This window comes from Lynx rufus, unplaced genomic scaffold, assembly GCF_022079265.1.
Source record: "Lynx rufus isolate CCGP_SWC_20201006 ecotype Redwood Valley unplaced genomic scaffold, mLynRuf1.p SCAF_4, whole genome shotgun sequence".
NCBI lineage: Eukaryota > Metazoa > Chordata > Mammalia > Carnivora > Felidae > Lynx > Lynx rufus.
Window position 1 is genome coordinate 117,767,539 of NW_025814856.1, and position 18,845 is coordinate 117,786,383.

Below are 18,845 nucleotides of genomic sequence, written 5' to 3' on the forward strand. Positions count from 1 at the left end.
CTTAACAGTTGTTTGGGTTTGGCTCCAAATCTATCAAAACTCAGGCTGGCCCAAGTGCCGGAGCAGGCTTCTGGAAGCCCCTCTGTTGGGCCAGGTGAGACTTCTTTAATTTCTGCATCTTGCAGCTGATGGAAGGTCCCAGAAGAAGGGTCATGTTTTCTGTGTGTGTGTGTGTGTGTGTGTGTGTGTGTGCGCACGCGCGCACACACACCTCAGGGAGAATAGGCTGGAATATTTACCTTCTGGTATAGGACTACTTACGTATTTTGATGATTGGTTCAGCCCTACTGGTGTAGATTGGCTCGGATTCAGCCTTATTCTTAAGTAATAAAAAATCAACTAGTCATGTCCAATGCCAAGTCCTTGATTAAAATTTTATCTCATATAGGGGTGCCTGGCTGGCTCAGTTGGTAGAGCATGTGACTCTTGATCTACGGGTCATAAGCCCAAGCCCCACGTTGGGCATGGGGCCTACTTAATTAAAACAAAAACCAAACAAACAACCAAAAATTTTATCTCATATATTAGCCATAATGCTAAATTTAATTTTAATATTAAAGACTTTCCTCTACCCTAGATGAAGAAAGAAAGGAAAAATCAGCTTCTCTCTTTCCTTGCCCATACTGCTTCCCTCTTTTCCAGGCGCCAGGATGACTCTGGCAACTCCATGGGTGACAGGGCTGGGAGGCCGGGGAGACAACTGAGGAGAGAGCCAGGAAAGGTGCAAATTCACAGGCACAGATGTAATCTGGCGCTGGAGTCTTTGATGTTGGCAGTATAGAATACTGTCTGTAAAAAGTAGATAACTACAGCCTACATTTCTAAGATTGTAACAAATCGGAGCGTATGTTAATCCGGGCTAGGGTTATGAGGATACAGGTGGCAGGAAGGATCAAGTGTTGATACTGCCACCAGCTGGGCAAAGAATGTAATGCAGCACTTTCTCAGACCAAACTGAACAATAGTCTATGCTTTTAAGAAAGACCATTAAAGAAAGAGGTTGAGGCAACATGTATTAGTAAAAAGATGGAGAGAGAATAAAAAGTAGCTAAAATGTACATATGTATATTTACCACAATCTTCAATGATCAAACCACATTACCAAGAAATGCAAAATATATAGAAAAAAGAGAAGAAAACAGAATCCCTCCACGCTAAAACAAATATGCTTAAAATGTTGGTGTATTTTCTTTTAATATTTTTCCTGTAACAATAATTACTAGGTAGGGGCGCCTGGCTGGCTCAGTCTGTAGAACATATGATTCTTGATCTCGGAGTTTGAGAGTTCAAGCCCCACATTGAGTGTGGAGGTTACTTAAAAATAAAATCTTAAAAACAATTACTAGAGAGCCTGGGTGGCTCAGTCGGTTAAGTGTCTGACTCTTGATTTTGGCTCAGGCAGGTCATGATCTCACGGTTCATTGGTTCAAGCCATGGGGTTGTGTGGACTGTACCTGAAATTCTCTCTCTCTGCCCCTCCCTGCTCATGTGCTTGCTCTCTCTCTCAAAATAAATAAGCAAACTTAAAAAATTACTAGGTGACATTTAGCAAGCTCATATTGTATGCCAAATACATTATAAAATACTTTAAAAATATTCTCTCAACAGATGAACGAATAATAAAATGTGGCGTATACAGACAATGGAATATTACTCAGCCTTAAAAAGGAAAGAAATTCTGACACATGCTATAACATATATGGACCCTGAAAACACTATGCTAAGTGACATAAGCAGACACAAAAGGATAAATGATCGAATGATTCCATTTATGTGAGTTTCCTGGAACAGGCAAATTCACAGAGACAGGAAGTAGAATAGAGGTTGCCAGGGGCTGGGGGAGAGGTTTCTGTTTGGAACAATAAAATAGTTTTGGAAACAGATAATGGTGATGACCACACAATACTGTGAATGTGCTTAGTGTCACTCAATCGTTTAAAAATAATTAAAGGGTAAATTTTATGTTGTGTGTATTTAACCACAAAAATAAGTTCTCATTCAAATCTCCTAATAATCCTATAAGTTATACAATAGATGGATTTGACCCAAGCAATCTGACTATAGATCCCAGGTTATATCCCATATTTTTAAAAAGAGAGAGAGAGGGAGAGGCAGAGAGGGAGGCACAGAATCTGAAGCAGGCTCCAGGCTCTGAGACATCAGCACAGAGCCCGAAGAGAAACATGAACCCACGAACCGTGAGATCATGACCTGAGCTGACGTCGGACCTTAACCGACTTCACCCAGGTGCCCAACGGTATTTTCATTTTTAATGCACTTTTCAGTGAGTACACCATCCCGTGAATCTGAGTTCTTACTTTCATCACGAAGAAGTTCTCCTGCAAACAGGTCCTGTGGCCCCGGTTTTCCCGTTCCCCACCCATTCTGGACTACCCAGCAGCTACATTTTGCATGACAATGGCCTTGCAACATGAATACGGATCCAGCTCAGCTCCACTGCCTGCCTTGCTCCCGAAGCGCCCGATTCTAGGGACTCTTCTCCAGTGCCTGAGATTGATGGGCCTGAAGAAAATTATGCATCCCTGCAAATGTCATCTGCTGAGACCCCCCACACGGAGACCATCTCTCCTCTTCCTTCCTCCATGGATCTACTTGTTCAGGACAGCCCCGATTCTTCCACCAGTCCCAGAGTAAAAGTGCTACCCACTTCTGCAGAGGAGATCACCGCGAAGAAGGACGATCCAGCTCAGGGCAAGAAACAGAAGATCAGAACCGTCTTCTCTCAGACCCAGCTATATGTACTCAATGATAGATTTCAGAGACAGAAATACCTCGGTCTCCAGCAGATGCAAGAACTTTCCAACATTCTGAACCTTAGCTATAAGCAGGTTAAGACCTGGTTCCAGAACCAGAGAATGAAATGTAAGAGGTGGCAAAAAAACAACTGGCCAAAGAATAACAACACTGTGACTCAAAACAGCTCTGCAAATCCAGAATACCCAGGCTTCTATTCCTATCACCAGGGATACCTGATGAACACTTCCGGAAACCTTCCAATATGGGGCAACCAGACCTGGAACAGTCAGACCTGGTGCCCCCAAGCCTGGAATAGCCAGGCCTGGAACAGTCAGCTGCACGACTGTGGAGAGGAATCCCCGCAGCCCCAGATACAGTTACAGCAAAATTCTGTCAGCGATTTGCAGTCCATCTTAGAAACGACTGGGGAAAGCCACAGTGTAATACAGCAAACGGCTAAGTATTTTAGTGCCCAGCAAATAATGGATTTATTCCCAAACTACTCTGAACATACAGCCTGAAGTCATGTGACCATCAGTGTATCAATCCGTCTCCATTTGGGCAATGGCTGTATTACTTCTAGGATTTGTTTGTTAGGGTCCTGTATCTCTGCCTTGATATTCTGTTTTTCATTATGTTTATTCTGTCCATCAAGGGGAAACGGCAGGAGTCTCATCAAAGAGGATTCTGTAGCTTTCGCTGCTTTGAACAACATGCGGAAATATGTTTCTGGCTCTAGATAACTAGATATAATACTAATTTGTTTATCTTTAGGCTCCAGAATTTAACCACAAGAATAGGAAGTAAAAACACAAAGATGTGATGAAGGATTGTTTGTATTTTCTGAGATAGTGAGGCTTAACAACCTCAATTGTTAACGGTGGAGGGTTAAGTTATAATGTGCGTCGTTGATTTCCTCTGCCCCCTGTGCTGGTTTAACTACAACTCCTGATGTGTTCGTTATTCCAGGATTTGTAGAAAGCTGTTTTTATATTTTAATGTGTTGTGATGATAGGACCGGTTTGGCTGGTGGTTTATTATAGATTTAAGTACAAATAAATACTCACTTTATCTTTAAAAAAAAAAAATAAAAAGAGAGAGAGAGAACAGTATAAAGAAACCTCTGTATACACCTCATCTTGCTTCAACAGTTTCCTGCTTATGGCCAATCTTGTTTGCTCTGTTCCCCCTCCCACTCCCAGTCCTACCCCTAGGCTATGTTGATGCACATCCAGACATCATATCATTTAATCTGCAAATACTTCAGTGTATACCTCTAAAAGAATAATTTTATTTGATGTTATTTATTTTTTAATTTCAAATTTTATTTAATTTGAATTCTTTTTTTAAATGTTTATTTATTTTTGAGAGAGAGCAGGGGAGGGGCAGAGATAGAAGGGGACACAGGATCTGAAGCTGGCTCCAGGCTCCGAGCTGTCAGCACAGAGCCCTATGTGGGGCTTGAATTCATGAACAGCAAGATCATGACCTGAGCGGAAGTCAGATGCTTAACCAACTGAGCCACCCAGGCACTCCTAAATGACTAATTTTTAAAAACAGTGCTGTATAGGGGCGCCTGGGTGGCGCAGTCGGTTAAGCGTCCGGCTTCAGCCAGGTCACGATCTCGTGGTCCGTGAGTTCGAGCCCCGCGTCGGGCTCTGGGCTGATGGCTCAGAGCCTGGAGCCTGTTTCCGATTCGGTGTCTCCCTCTCTCTCTGCCCCTCCCCCGTTCATGCTCTGTCTCTCTCTGTCCCAAAAATAAATAAACGTTGAAAAAAAAAATTAAAAAAAAAAAACAAAAAAAAAAAACAGTGCTGTATAATCTAAAGCCCCCCAACAATTGTTTCATATTGGGTATGCTATTATTGTTCACATTTCCCCAATTGCCTTATATTTTATTTATTTTTTTAATGTTTATTTTCGAGAGAGAAAGAGAGAGAGAGAAAGAGAGAGAGAACCTGGGTGGGGTAGAGAGAGAGGGAGACACAGAATCCAAAGCAGGCTCCAGGCTCTGAGCTGTCAGCACAGAACCCGATGCAGGGCTTGAACTCACGAACTGTGACATCATGATCTGAGTTGAAGTCAGATGCTTAACCAACCCAGGTGCCCCTCCAATTGCCTTATAAATTAGGACCCAAATAAGACCCACACATCGTAATTGGTTGACGTTTCTAAGTTTTCTAATGGTAACAGTAAGTTCCCCTCCTTCTTTTGTCGTTGTTCTTACAGGATTTTGTTGTTGGTTGGTTGGTTGTTGTTTTGTCTATGAGGTGTGTCATTTGTTCTGTGGACTATCCCACGGTTTGGATTTTGCTCATGGCATCTTTTGGAGTCACCGAATGTGTTCCTTTGTCCCTTGGAGTCACCGAATGTGTTCCTTTGTCCCCTGTACTTCCCATAAACTGCTGGTTGGATCTGGAGGCTTCATCAGTTTTAGGACCTGCTGTTTTGGCAAGAAGTCACAGGTGGTGCTCTGCACTCTCACCAGGAGGCACAGAATATCCAGATATCTGTTGCACTTTTGTGATGTTAGCTGTCATAATAATTATTGTTCAGACCATTAATTCACTGAATATTGGGAAATGATGGTGTTCTCTCTTAACGTATTAGCTGGAATACTTTTATAAAGAAAAATTTTCCGGGGCACCTGGGTGGCTCAGTCGGTTTAGTGTCCGGCTCTTGGTTTTGGCTCAGGTCATGATCTCATGGTTTCTGAGTTCGAGCCCCACATTGCGCTCTGTGCTGGCAAGTGCGGAGCCTGCTTGGAGTTCTCTCTCTTTCTGCCCCTCCCCACTCATTCTCTCTCTCTCTCTCAAAATAAATAACTTAAAAAATTTAAAAAAATAAAGAAAAATTTTCCTTTATGAACTTTTTGGTTGCCAAGGTACAGTTTGTATGGGAACGGCAGGGTGAATACTTGATCATTTCCCTTTATACCAGTCTTTCAAATACTGTGTCAGTGGGAATGCAGCCACTCTGGAAAACAGTACAGAGGTTCCTCAAAAAACTAAAAATAGAACTACCCTACCACCCAGCAATTGCACTACTAGGCATTTATCCCCGGGATACAGGTGTGCTGTTTTGAAGGGACACATGCACCCCCATGTTTATAGCAGCACTATTGACAATAACCAAAGTATGGAAAGAGCCCAAATGTCCATCGATGGATGAATGGATAAAGAAAATGTGGTATATATATATATATATATATATATATATATATATATAATGGAGTATTACTTGGCAATCAAAAAGAATGAAATCTTGCCATTTGCAACTACGTTGATGGAACTGGAGGATATTATGCTAAGTGAAAAGAGTCAGTCATAGAAAGACAAATATCAAATGACTTCACTCATATGAGGACTTTAAGAGACTAAACAGATGAACATAAGGGAATGGAAACAAAAATAATATAAAAACAGGGAGGGGGACAAACCATAAAGACTCATAAATAGGGAGAACAAACTGAGGGTTACTGGAGGGGGTGTGGGAGGAGGGATGGGCTAAATGGGTAAGGGGCACTAAGGAATCTACTCCTGAAATCATTGCTGTACTATATGCTAATTTGGATGTAAATTTTAAAAAATTAAAAATAAAAACACACACGCAAAAAAAACTGTGTCAGTTTCCTGACAGTGAGCTTTGTCTGAACATTATTTTGAGCTTATGTACTTAAACATATTTGATCTGTTTCAATCTGTTGTAGTTACCGTGGTAGGCCATGTCCCCTGTCCACGTCCCTATCCCAGGAACCTGTGAACATGTTCCATTACATGGCAAAGATAAGTTAAAGTAGCAAATAGAATCAAGGATGCTAACCAGTTGACCTTAAAATAGGGAGATATCCTGGATGACTTGGGTGGGCCCAATGTACTCACAAGGGTACTTAAAAGCAGAAGAGGGAGGCAGAAAGACGAGGTTAAGGGCCATGGGATGTTTGGACTGTTGCTAGTTTTGCAGATGGAGGAATGTGGTCATGAGTCAAGGACTGCCTGCAGTCAGTCCCCTTGCATTCCTTGGGAAGTCATGCTGGAAAAGGCAAGAAATAGATTTTCCCCCAAAGCTTCCAGAAAGGAGTGCAGACCTGCTGACACCTTGATTTTAGCTCAGTGAGACCATGTTGGCCTTCTAACCTACAGAACTGCAACTTTATGTTGTTTTAAGCCACTAAGTTATGGTAACTTGTTATAGGGACAATAGAGAACTAGTACAGTTACTATCCTTACTGATGTTCATATGGATTCATCTTTGGCCAGTGTGATCCTTTTCAAACTGGCTTCTAAATCCTTGAGTTTTCTTGCTTTCTGGTATGACAAGATGTTCCTGGCCCACCTACTGGTAAGCTCTTGGAATTTGACTTCTATTTAAATTTATCGTATTCCCTTGACTGTAATCAGGGATTTTCTTTTTTTTTTTTTTTTAAATGTGGTTTATTTATTTATTTTATATATATATATATATATATATATATATGAAATTTATTGACAAATTGGTTTCCATACAACACCCAGTGCCCATCCCAAAAGGTGCCCTCCTCAATACCCATCACCCACCCTCCCCTCCCTCCCACCCCCCTCAGGGATTTTCAATAGGAAAATCCAGTCCTTACCATTCGTGTCTTCTCTGCAGAACTTGACACTATTCATTTCTTTCCAAAAGACGTCTATCCTCCCCTATAATACCACCACAGAATCTTGTTCCATGCTCTTTTTGGGTCTTACTTCCTAACTCCCGAAGGCTGTCCTCAGGCCTCATTTCTTCTTTCTCCACACTGGTGCTTAGTAATCTCATCCATACAGTAATCTCTGTCTACACCCCGCCCCCCCCCCCCATGCCAGTGGGTCCTAAAACTGTATTTCTCTACCTCATCTCTCCTGGTACCAATACAGGACCTCATTTCCAACTGCTTGTTGTTGATAGCAGTCACCTATACAAACAGCTGGCACCTCAAGTTCACAGCAAAACCTTTACTATCATTGCCTGCCATCTCTTTTCTAGTTCTGCTAATGGTTCTCTCTGGCACTCAGATTCAAACTCAGGGTGCTATTTTAAAATCTTCCTTGTCCTACGACCCTCCTAAAATTAGAAATATAACTACTGCCAACTAATTATAATATTTTCACTTTTGTTTTGTTATGCCATAAGAAATAAGAATTTTTAAAGTTTATTTTGTCCTTGAGTGTCTGTTTATGGACAAAGACCCTCCTCCCTCCCCCCATGAGAATCCAAATAACCATCAGAGATTGTTGCTTTGTGAGCAGGGAACTAGAGCACAGGGATTGGATGGTTTGAAGAGTTAATGGTGTCCAGCTACAATGGTGTGAGTAATGTGGGTCTTATCACGGAATTACAACATTTGAAGTCTTTGCTAAGCATCCCTCTTCACTGAAAAAGCTTAGGGGATCTCTGCCAATGCTTCTGCATCCTTTCTATACCCCATGCCTGACCAACCTTCTTTTGATTTCCTTAGAAATACTGGTGTCTTCAATTTGGTGTCAGACAAATCTTTCAGGCATATAAAAATCACAAAATTAACTGAGATGGGTATCTACTAAACTAGAAGTCGACATAGCTGTAAGTCTCTGTTTAACATTTGGTATAACCTCTAAGAAATATCACTTGAAAATTACTAGTTGTATGTATGTCATGATATGGACCTTAGTGGCCTGTGCATCATTGTGGAGTTCAGCGCCCTCTTGTGTTCACTACGAAGCCAAGCACAGCGGCTCTCCAGGATTTGCCAATCATATTTTGAACTGCATCTCTTAAGTTCATGGGGAATGTGTGAATTTGGCTATTCAGTTTTTTTGTTTGTTGGTTTTTAATTTTTTTTTTTTTAATGCGGGGCTTGAACTCACAACCCTGAGATCACTACTTGACTGAGATCAAGAGTCAGACGCTGAACGGACGCTGGATAGTCACCCAGACATCCCTATCGGTTGTGAAAAGGATCTGTCGCCCTGAGAAGCATATGTGCACAGAGCCAGCTGTAGGAAAAACTGAGGACGTAAAATTCTTTAGCTCCTTTATTTTCTCGTTCATCCTATTCTCTCTCCAACACTTTCCTTTCCCCCATTTTATAGCCTCCAGAGCTCCCAGATCATATCTGATCCTGTAACTTATTAAGTCATCTAAATTTATATATTTTTTTCATGCTTCCAAGAAATATTTTCATATATTGGGCATCAAACTATGTTGTATAGATTGATAGATGGAACCAAAGAGATAAGTGATTATTTAAAAATTAAGTGCCATAGCTCTAGGCTCCAATGGGAAAAGCATTTAACCTCAGAAATGAGCTGGCTTTTTAGTCAAAGGCATGGAACTAACTGTGAAGAATGGGAAAGATTCACAACTCTTCCAGAATCTCAAAATGGCAATGACAGCTACAAATCAATGTACATTCATACCGTAGCTCAATGTTAAGGCCCCCCAAAATATCCAGGATACACTAAACAGGATTAAATTATACAGTCATAGAATTCTTCTGGTTCTCCCTTCAGATAACTTAAAAAAGCATTTATTTTGAACCCTGTGTAAGGCCCTTAACGGACAAGCCAGTCACAGGGCCTGACAGGCCCATTAGCCCCGTCCACCTCGAGAATCTCAAGCTAACTAAAGGGGGTCCTTGCTAGGCTGTTTTTGGATTAAGAAAAGACCACCAATTAGGATAGAAGTGGGCACCTGGAAACCTATTAAGTGGCTTGGTTTAAAAAGCTCTTCTTATCAGGGATAATTAATAAAGTAATTGGATTTTCTCCCTCAGGTAGTTGAATGGGAGTCAGCTGGTTGATAACAGGTGTAGACAAGACATAAAAGAGAAGCAGTCGAAAACAGGAGTCATATTAATGGCAGCATGCTGGGTTAAAAATACAACAACTCCTGCTGGAGGAGCAAACATGTTAATCTGGCCCCCAGAGCTGCCTTAGACTGTGAACGGTGCTGTTCTTAGAAGCCTGTATGATCGTGGCCTCCCTTGTCACAGTGAGTTTGTTTCCAATAACCCCCCATTACCTGAAATAGCGTGAGACCTCTGGTTCATGCAATCAAATAAGAGTAATTAACAGCAGCATGGGGATGAAAATTAGAGGAGACGGTTTCTGCCGTCACAGAACTTAAATTGTAGTTGGGAAGATCATGCATATTAATTTATGGAACATTCGTTTCCTACTGTCAAGTGGTGTGTATATATATATTTTTTGTTGTTGTTTATTCAATGTGAGAGAGAGAGAGTGAGAGAGTGAGGGAGGGGCAGAGGAGAGGGAGACACAGAATACGAAGCAGGGTCTGGGCTCTGAACCGTCAGCACAGAGCCAGATAGAGCCGGACCCGGGGCGCCAACCCACAAACAGTGAGATCATGACCTGAGCCGAAGTCAGACGCTTAACTGACTGAGCCACCAAGGTGCCCCTGTCGAGTAGTATATTAAGTGCTAGGGAAAAAAAGATAAGTAGAACAGAGACCCTCTGCTCCAGAGGCTGAGACTCTGGCAGGAAAGGGACGGGGTGTGCAGGGGATACCCAGCACACAAACGGCATGGGGAGGGGCAAGTCACCAATGGTTGTGCCAAGAATCTGGATTTTTTTTTTCAGATATAACAAGGTATTTAAAAGCTTTCTATCTTCTTTGTGTGTTCTCAGCCACTGACTAGTACTTAGGCATAATATTCTTCAATTTTGTTATCAGTATCTAAAAGTGTTCTGTGTGTCATTGCATTTTAACTGTTTAGTCAAGGTGATGGACTATTCTGAGTCACCCACAGTCTCACTGGGGGGGTGATCATGATTACTAGACTGGGTTGAGGTTACAAATTGCGTGTGGCATCAGACAGTGAGAATTAGGGGGCAGGAGCAGAATGTATTGGAAAGAGTAAGGGCTTTGGACTCAGAGAGACTTGACTTTGAATCTTAGTTCTACCATTTACTGATGAGCAATGTAACATCTCTCAGCTTCATTTCCTGATAAAGAGTACTCACTAATCCCCCACCCTGCATAGGATTGTTGTGCTCAATGAGACCAGGCATAGAAAACACCCACACCCATGCAACCTGAGAACAAAATATCAGAACTATAAAATAGCTAGTTATTATTTTTAATAAATATCTCTGACCTTGCTTACCAAAATAGTCACATATTGACTCATTTATAACTTAATAGAAGAGAATACAACCTACAAGAGGGCTATTATTAAAGTTTTTATTTCAGGAATAATTTGAAGAACAGAAGGCAACATATCTATGAATGTCAAAGTGAGCCTTCTTTCATGCCTGATTTGGAGCTGGCAATGCACTTACTCCAGAATTATCAACAAGGAGAGAGGAGGATTTAGAAAGCAGGCAATCCTGCTTTTCAGAAAAAAAACAACGAAAGCCCTAGTGTTATTCACTCTGGCCTGGGATGCAGCTTGAAGCACCTGGGGCTTGGGGTAGGGAACTAAACCAGGGAGAGATACTGTTAGATTGTTGGGAAAGAAAAAGAATGTCAGCCTGTCATTAAAGCAGGGCTTGGATGCCAGGCAAGTTCTTTACAGGGGCAGGTCACAGAATAGAGCCTGGGGAAGCAGCTGAGGAAGCCTGGGAGTCACCTCTCTCTCACAGGTAGAGCTGCAATTAAGTAGATTGCAGTTACTGTTTAAAGATAATGCAGAAGCAATCAGGTCTTGGAAAGATAAAATCTGGGAGAAAGGAAAATTTGAGACAGAGGTAAAACCACAGGGTGTAGCTGTATTTTCCTTCTGGGCACTTACTTATTTTGGGTCAAAAGCCAAAGAATCCAGGGGAAGGGCTTGGGCAGAGGGTCTCTACTAAAAGGTAAAGAAACTCTGCAGGGATGAAGAAACAAAAAGTAGAGAACAGAAGGGTGAATATCTCAGCAAGAAGGGGCAAAATGTGTACCCAACATCCTGCCCTTAAGACATGTTCCAAGTTTTCAAGCTGACCAAAGCTAAGAAGCCAAGCAGACAACAAAGAGCATGATGGAGTTTGTGTCAGTTCAAGACTCACCTTGGGATGAGCCCAGTCAACTCCCCAGGCTCTGCTGGAACTAACTCTACTCTCAATCTTAGCCAAAAGGCTGAGATGTGATCTCCTGGAACCCTAAAAGGCTACACTTGAACAGCAGGGTTGAACCAGATGTAGATAAAGCCTTTCCAGAGTTTCAACCTAGCCTCGAATCAGCTCAGTTTCTAAATGGCTTGAGATAATCAGCCTCCTTGCAAAGAAAAGGTGAATTTCTTCTGGAGGAAGATATTATCCAGAGCCACTATAATTTTTAATACTCCATGTTAGTATTCAATTAAAAATTACTTGGCATGCCAAGAGAAAGGTCAAAAGGATTGAAAACTGAGAGGAGAAAAAAAACAATACATCTATAAGTGACCCAGATATTGACACTATTGGTCAAGGACTCTGTAAGTCTCACAATTAACAACAACAACAAAAAGGCATAACTTGAAAATATAAAGTGAACATCCCAATAAAGTGCAATTTACAATAAAGCAAGTCAAATGAGTGTTTTGGTTTCCCAGTACATATAAAGTTATGTTTACATTATACTGTAGTCTATCAAGTGTGAAATAGCAGTAGGTCTAAAAAATATGTGCACTCTTTAATTAAAAATACTTTATTGCTGGGGTGCCTGGCTGGCTCAGTTGGTTAAGTGTCTGACTTCAGCTCAGGTCATGATCTCGCAGTCCGTGTGTTCGAGCCCTGCATTGTGCACTGTGCTGACAGCTCAGAGCCTGGAGCCTGCTTTGGATTCTGTCTCCCTTTCTCTATGCCCCTTCCCTGCTTGCACTGTCTCTCTCTCTCAAAAATAAACATTACAAAATTTAAAAAAAATCTTAAAAAATACTTTATTGCTAAAAAACACTTACCCATCATCTGAGCTCTCAGTGAGTCATAATCCTTTTGCTGCTGATGGCTGCTGTCTGATGGGGTAGTGGTTGCTGAAGGTCAGATGGCTGTGGCAATTTCTTTTTCTTTTTTAAAAAAAAGTTACTTATTTTGAGAGAGAGAGAGAGAGAGCGCGTGCGCGCGCATGAGCGGGGGAGGGGCAGAGAGAGCGGGAGAGAATCCCAAGCAGGTGCTGGGCTGTCAGCACCGGGCCTGACGTGGGGCTTGAATCTAGGAACAGTGAGACCATGACCTGAGCCAAAATCAAAAGTCGGATGCTTAACCAACTGAGCGACCCAGGTGCCCCACTATGTCAATTTCTTAAAATAAGACAACAGTGAGGTTTGCTGCACAGACTCTTCCTTTCAGGAATGATTTCTCTGTAGCATTCGATGCTGCTTGATGGCATTTTACCCACTGTAAAATTGTAGAACTTTCAAAATTGGAGTCAATCCTCTCAAACCTCCCACTGCTTATCAATTTAAGTTCATGTAACATTCTAAACCCTTTGTTGTCATTTCAACAATCTTCACAGCATCTTCACCAGGAGTAGATTCCATCTCAAGTAACTACTTTCTTTGCTAATCCTTAAGAAGCAACTCCTTGTCTTTTCCTTTGCATTCACAACTTGGCCATTTGCTGTAAGAGACCTAGCTTAGTTCTTGAGACTCGCCTTCCTCACTAAGCTCAGTCATTTCTAGCTTTTGATTTAAAGTGAGAGACATGAGCTGCTTCCTTTCACTTGAAAACTTAAGAGTCCATTGTAGGGTTATTAATTGGCCTAATTTCAATACTGTTGTATCAAGGAATAAGGGGCCGAAGAGGGAGACAGGCAGGGGAACAACGGGTGGAGCAGTCAGAATACACATGGATCAGTTAAGTTCTCTCTTATATGGGTGTGGTTTCTGGGACCCCAAAATAATTACACATCAAAGATCACTGATCACAGATCACTGTAACAAATGTAATAATATAGTAAGAGTTTGCAATATTGCGTGATATACCAAAATGTGATACAGAGACACAAAGTGAGCAAATAGGCAATAGGCTCGCTTGATGCAGGGTTGCCACAAACCTTCAATTCTTTTTTTTAATGTTAATTATTTTTGAGAGAGAGAGAGGGAGGGAGAGAGAGAGAGCACAAGTGGGGGAGGGGCAGAGAGAGAGAGAGAGAGAGAGATACAGAATCCCAAGCAGGCTCCAGGCTCCGAGCTGTCAGCACAGAGCTCGACATGGGGCTCAAACTCATGGACCCCGAGATGATGACCTGAGCTGAAGTCTATGGCTCAACTGACTGAGCCACCCAGGCGCCCCACAAACCTTCAATTTGTAAAAAAAAATGTAGTATTTCCAAAGTGCAATAAGATACACCTGTACATTTCCCTAGGGAATTGGAAATTATGACGATGACTGGAGTGGTTTAATATGTGAAGCAGGGAGACTAGTTTTAAGACTACAGCAGGCTTTTTCAATCTTGGCTTTACGTTTTAGACCAGGAAATTTTGTTGTGGGGCTGTTCTGTGTATTGTAGGTGTTCAGTAGCATCGTTGGCCTGCACACCCACTAGATGCCAGCCAACAACACCCCTACACAGTGGTAACAACCAAAGATGTCTCCATTTTTGGAGACAAAAATGTCTTCCTCCCCTGCCCAAGGTGGCAAATTCACCCCTAGCCGAGAACCATTGTACTACTCTAACAGTACAGATGGAAGATAATGCAGACAAATTAGGTATTGATTTGAGTGACAATTAATGTATAGAAATGAAAATACAAAGTGATAAGTGAAGGATGGTAGAGTGTGACAAATCGAGAATATATGACTGATTTCATAGATTTCATATTTTGGATTGTATAATAATCATGATAGAAAATAGAAAAGGATCAGGTTTTGGGGGAAAGTTAATGAATTTATTTTGGGATATGTCAGGTTTGAGGTGCCTGTATCAGTTTCCTATTGCCATTGTAATAAATTATCTCAAACTTTATTATCTTACAGTCCTGGAGGTCAAAATTCCAAAATGAGTCTCAGCAGGCTAAAATCAAAGTGTTGAAAGGGCTGTTTCCTTCTAGAGATTCCAAAAGGGAATCCATTGTTTCTTCCAGCTTCTAGAGGCTGCCAGCATTCCCTGGTTTGTGGCCACATCACTCCAATCTCTGTTTCCATTGTCATATTGCCTTCTTCTCTAACTCATCAAGCCTACCCAAATAATTCAGGATAAATTCTTCATCTCAAGATTCTTAACTTGATTACATTTGTAAAGTCCCCTTTGCCATATAAGGTAGCATTCATAGGTTCCATGGATTAGGGCATGGACATATTTAGGTGGCCTTTATTCATACTACCACTGTGCCCAGCGGGTAATGCAAATAAAGATGTCTTAAAGGCAGTTGAGTATATGGCTTTTGAGCTCAAGAGGGATTTGGACTGTAGATAAAGATAAGAAGTCACTGGGATGTGTGTGGATATGCGGGGGTGGGGGGGAGGAGGGGAACGTAAAGAAAGATATTATGAAAGGAATAACTGTGGGAGCACCAATATCACATAAGGGGTGGGCATCAGTTAGGATGAGAATCAGCTGCATATAACAGAAACTGAAAATAACAATGGCTTAAATAAGAAGGAAGTTTATCAAACTTAAAGAAGTCTGGGCTGGTATGGCAGCTTGACCACATCATCACTGTGCTAGTTCCTTCTATCTTTCTGCTCCACCACCTAAGGTGTATGGCTTCCATCTTCAATGATGCAATGTAGTCCAAAATGGTTGCCGGGGTTTTACCATCCCATCTAGTTTCTACGCAGGAAGAGAAGGGGTAAAAGGGCAGTCCTCCTAGCTGAGTCAGATCTTTCTAAAAAAAGATTTCCTGTAAGACCCACCCAACTGACTTCCATTTGACCCACTGACCGCACCTAGGGAAGTTGGAGTGTAATCTTTTATAAGTATATTACCACCCTAAAAACAAAAAAAATCAAGGTTCTGGTCCTAAAAATGTAGGAGAGAATGGGTATCAAATACATAAAGAGTAGTCTCTTTGAGAATGAACAAAAACAAAAATAAAAACCAAAAAACCCAAAAGACTCTATAAATGAAACTGAGAAGGAATGATCAGTAGAAGAGCAAAGGAACCAAGGGTGGGGAGTTTGGAGCTGTGTCTTGAAGGACAGTTCCCTGTCAAATTTTTGGATTCAGAAATTGTACTTGCATGAAGGCCAAGGGTATAGGTTGGCTGTCCACTTTCAAAATAGATTCTGCTGGAAAACCAGCATGGGTAAAGGGGACTTCTCCAGCTGAGGTCTATTAGAAAATCTTACACCTTGTCTGAATTCTCTCGGATCTTCTAACAGAGGCCTTGGTTGTGAACAGCTTGATCAACTTCAGGGTGGAGAATAGAAAGAGAGCTACCAGAATTTTCAGACAGGTTATCTACATATCTGGCATATGCAAGCTTCATTTTGTTTTATTATGCTATAAAACAGTACTGGAGTCTTTACCTGACCTTGATTTACAATAAAAAAGGCCCTCCTTCCTCCTTCCTTACTTTATCTTGAGAGATACCCGCATTGGGAAGGGGCAAAACAGGCAAGCCCTTCCTGTTTTTTCCACCAAGGATTCATTCTTTAAAATCCCTTTCCCCGTTATGTACATACCAAGAAACTAAATATCTTAACCTACTCTGATTCAGGAGACTCACAAATTAGAAACTGTCCCCACAGATCTCTTCCCATACTATCTCTAGGCACATAAGTGTTTGTTTGTTAGAATAGTGTTGTTACATCACACATGCCCCATCCAAGAATTATACAAGGTGCTGGTTTCCATTATCAACATTCTTTAAAAATACAACTATGGAATATCGCTCAAGACAAGTTAGCAACCACTGTGCCAAGACAGGAAACAGAAGCACTAGTTCTTTAGACAGGGGCCTTGCAGGTGGTACCCTACTATGACCTGGATTAGGCCTCCAGATAAATCCTGGGAGGTGCAACCATGGAGGGCTGGAGTCAGTCTACTAAACATTACCCTCTAAACTGCCTTTAATGCACATGGTCCCATCTTAATGTCTTCTTCCTCGTTGAGATTACTTTTAAAGCTTCGGAAGTTGACTAGAGCCAGCATAATCCCAGTAAATAGAGTATTAACAACTATGTCTTTGTTAGGTTACTAGAAAAACTAGACACACAAGATGAGTGTATGAAAATTAGGTGCCCATTTAACCTTTTGACCACATGTCTCTGACCTCTCTGGAAAAGCTAACTGGAGTTGGATATTGCACTTCATGCATTCTTGGTCCTGGTCACTAAAAGGGAATGAGGTATCACCTGGTCAGTTATTAGAATTATGGGCCGGAGTCACGGATACAAATCTCTAATTCCAGGCACTTCTCTTCCATTGTATCACTTCTTTAGAAGCCTCATCTTGGCCTCCCTTCCATGCAATCTGCCCAGCTGTTAATTTGACAAAGTATACTGCCCACCCAGTTCAAAATTAGCTAACATTTGAGTGTTTGAGTGCTAGGCAATATGCCAAGCACATTCTCTTGTTTAATCCTTACAACCCTCAGGGCTAATGTAATTAATGACAGTTTACAGATGAGTTAACTTAAGGCACAAATGTTACTGTACAGAATTCCATCAAGCAGGGTCCACAGAGGGCTCAGATCCCTGGGCTGTCTTCTTCCAACTCTCACCAGTAAAAAGTATAAAAAATTTTATCTGATAATATGATATGCCCTAACTCAGGCTGGTGACTTAGAAAACCTGCATATTTCCAAATTGTAAAGATTCTTTTTTTTAATTTCTCGGTCCAGATGTATTGCCCATGCCCAGTGACACTTTCATTAAACTGAATAAGGAAAGCTGTAATTTCCAGAACTTAGTGATATTTGTTATGTTGAATTGTGGCTCACTGCACTGTGAAGTTCCTGCACTGAACTGAAAGCAAGCAGTTAGCTCTTCAAACTTCTATGGGAGAGAGAAGCAGAAGAGGGTTGGGAATGGGTGTTACACGGACCATGCTGGAGTAAGTGTAACATCTGGAGCTCCTCTTGATGTAACTGAACATTCTGAAACATATCTGAATTAAGAACATGGCTGAAGGTGGGGGGTGGGGAACAAAACCCTTCCTTGTAGCCAGGGGTAAAGAATTCATATCTGAAATGGGAGGCAAGGCCATCTACTGTGAGAACAGGAGAAGAGAGGTGAGAGAAGCTTGAGGAGCATGATTTTGTAAATTAACCGTGAGGAAGACTGGGAAAGAATGGTTACATAAAAAAACAGTTGCACAGAGTTTCTGCTAGTTCCGTTGAATCAGAGGTTTGTTTACAGTGGTGCCAGTTGGCAGATGTATGTGATTTTCTTCAATAATGCTCAGATTAGATGTGGAAGTGGAGAAAGCAGATGGCTGGGCTGCTTCCAGGCTGGGTGTGTGCAGGGGAGATGCTACAGAAAGCAACCGGTGACAATGGTATTGGATGTAGGCAATGCACTGACTGAAAAGATATGCTGAAAAGTTGGCTATGGAAGGAAACCACAAGGGAACGAGTAGGGACTGGGATTTTGATGAGTAAAAGGAAACAATAGAGAGACACGAAGAAGAGAGACATGTAGTATGAGGTTGTATAATGGGATTTCAAAATTCAGAAGTGGAGAAGTTCTGGAGCAACGACAAGTCTAAGTTGCAGCTATGGGAGAGCAGCAGAGAAGAGTTAAAATCAAGTAAAAAGTTTTGAGGTTATAGTGGCATTAAAGACAGATCATTCATTCATTTTCATTCATTCACTTTTATGTAGCTCTTACCAGCATAATTTTATTTCTTCAAAAGAGTGAGAATGGAGCATGTAAATTCTTAGCAAATGTAGTGAAGGTCCTGAAGTACAGAAAACAGGAAAGGGTCCACAAAGATGTCCTCAATCTCACACAGGTAGTTCTGTCTGTGAGAGTAAGAGGAGTCTGGAAGGTGCCAAGACCACAATGATCTCTGCTGTGGACAGTGTGAAAGAACAAGCAGGCTCCACCTGTGAGGGCTGCAGAGGTTTAGAGGCCTGGAGAATGTGGTCTTTAGTAAGAAAAGGAAGTGTGAGTGCTGCAAAGAGGCTACTAGATGATACACCTTACGAGGTACTGAAGCTAAACTGAAAAGTGAATGGACTTTATAAAGCAATCTGAATCATAGGGCTAGAATTTGGGTAAAAT

General features: G+C 41.5%; 1 protein-coding gene across 1 annotated transcript; it reads left to right on the forward strand.

The window, feature by feature from the left end:
* The first annotated feature begins 2,431 nt into the window (after nt 1-2,431).
* On the forward strand, nt 2,432-3,278 carry LOC124523025 (homeobox protein NANOG-like). The gene is given in 2 exon segments (XM_047094762.1): nt 2,432-2,470; nt 2,472-3,278. Coding segments are annotated over 2 exon segments (846 nt in total).
* Nucleotides 3,279-18,845: the final 15,567 nt, after the last annotated feature.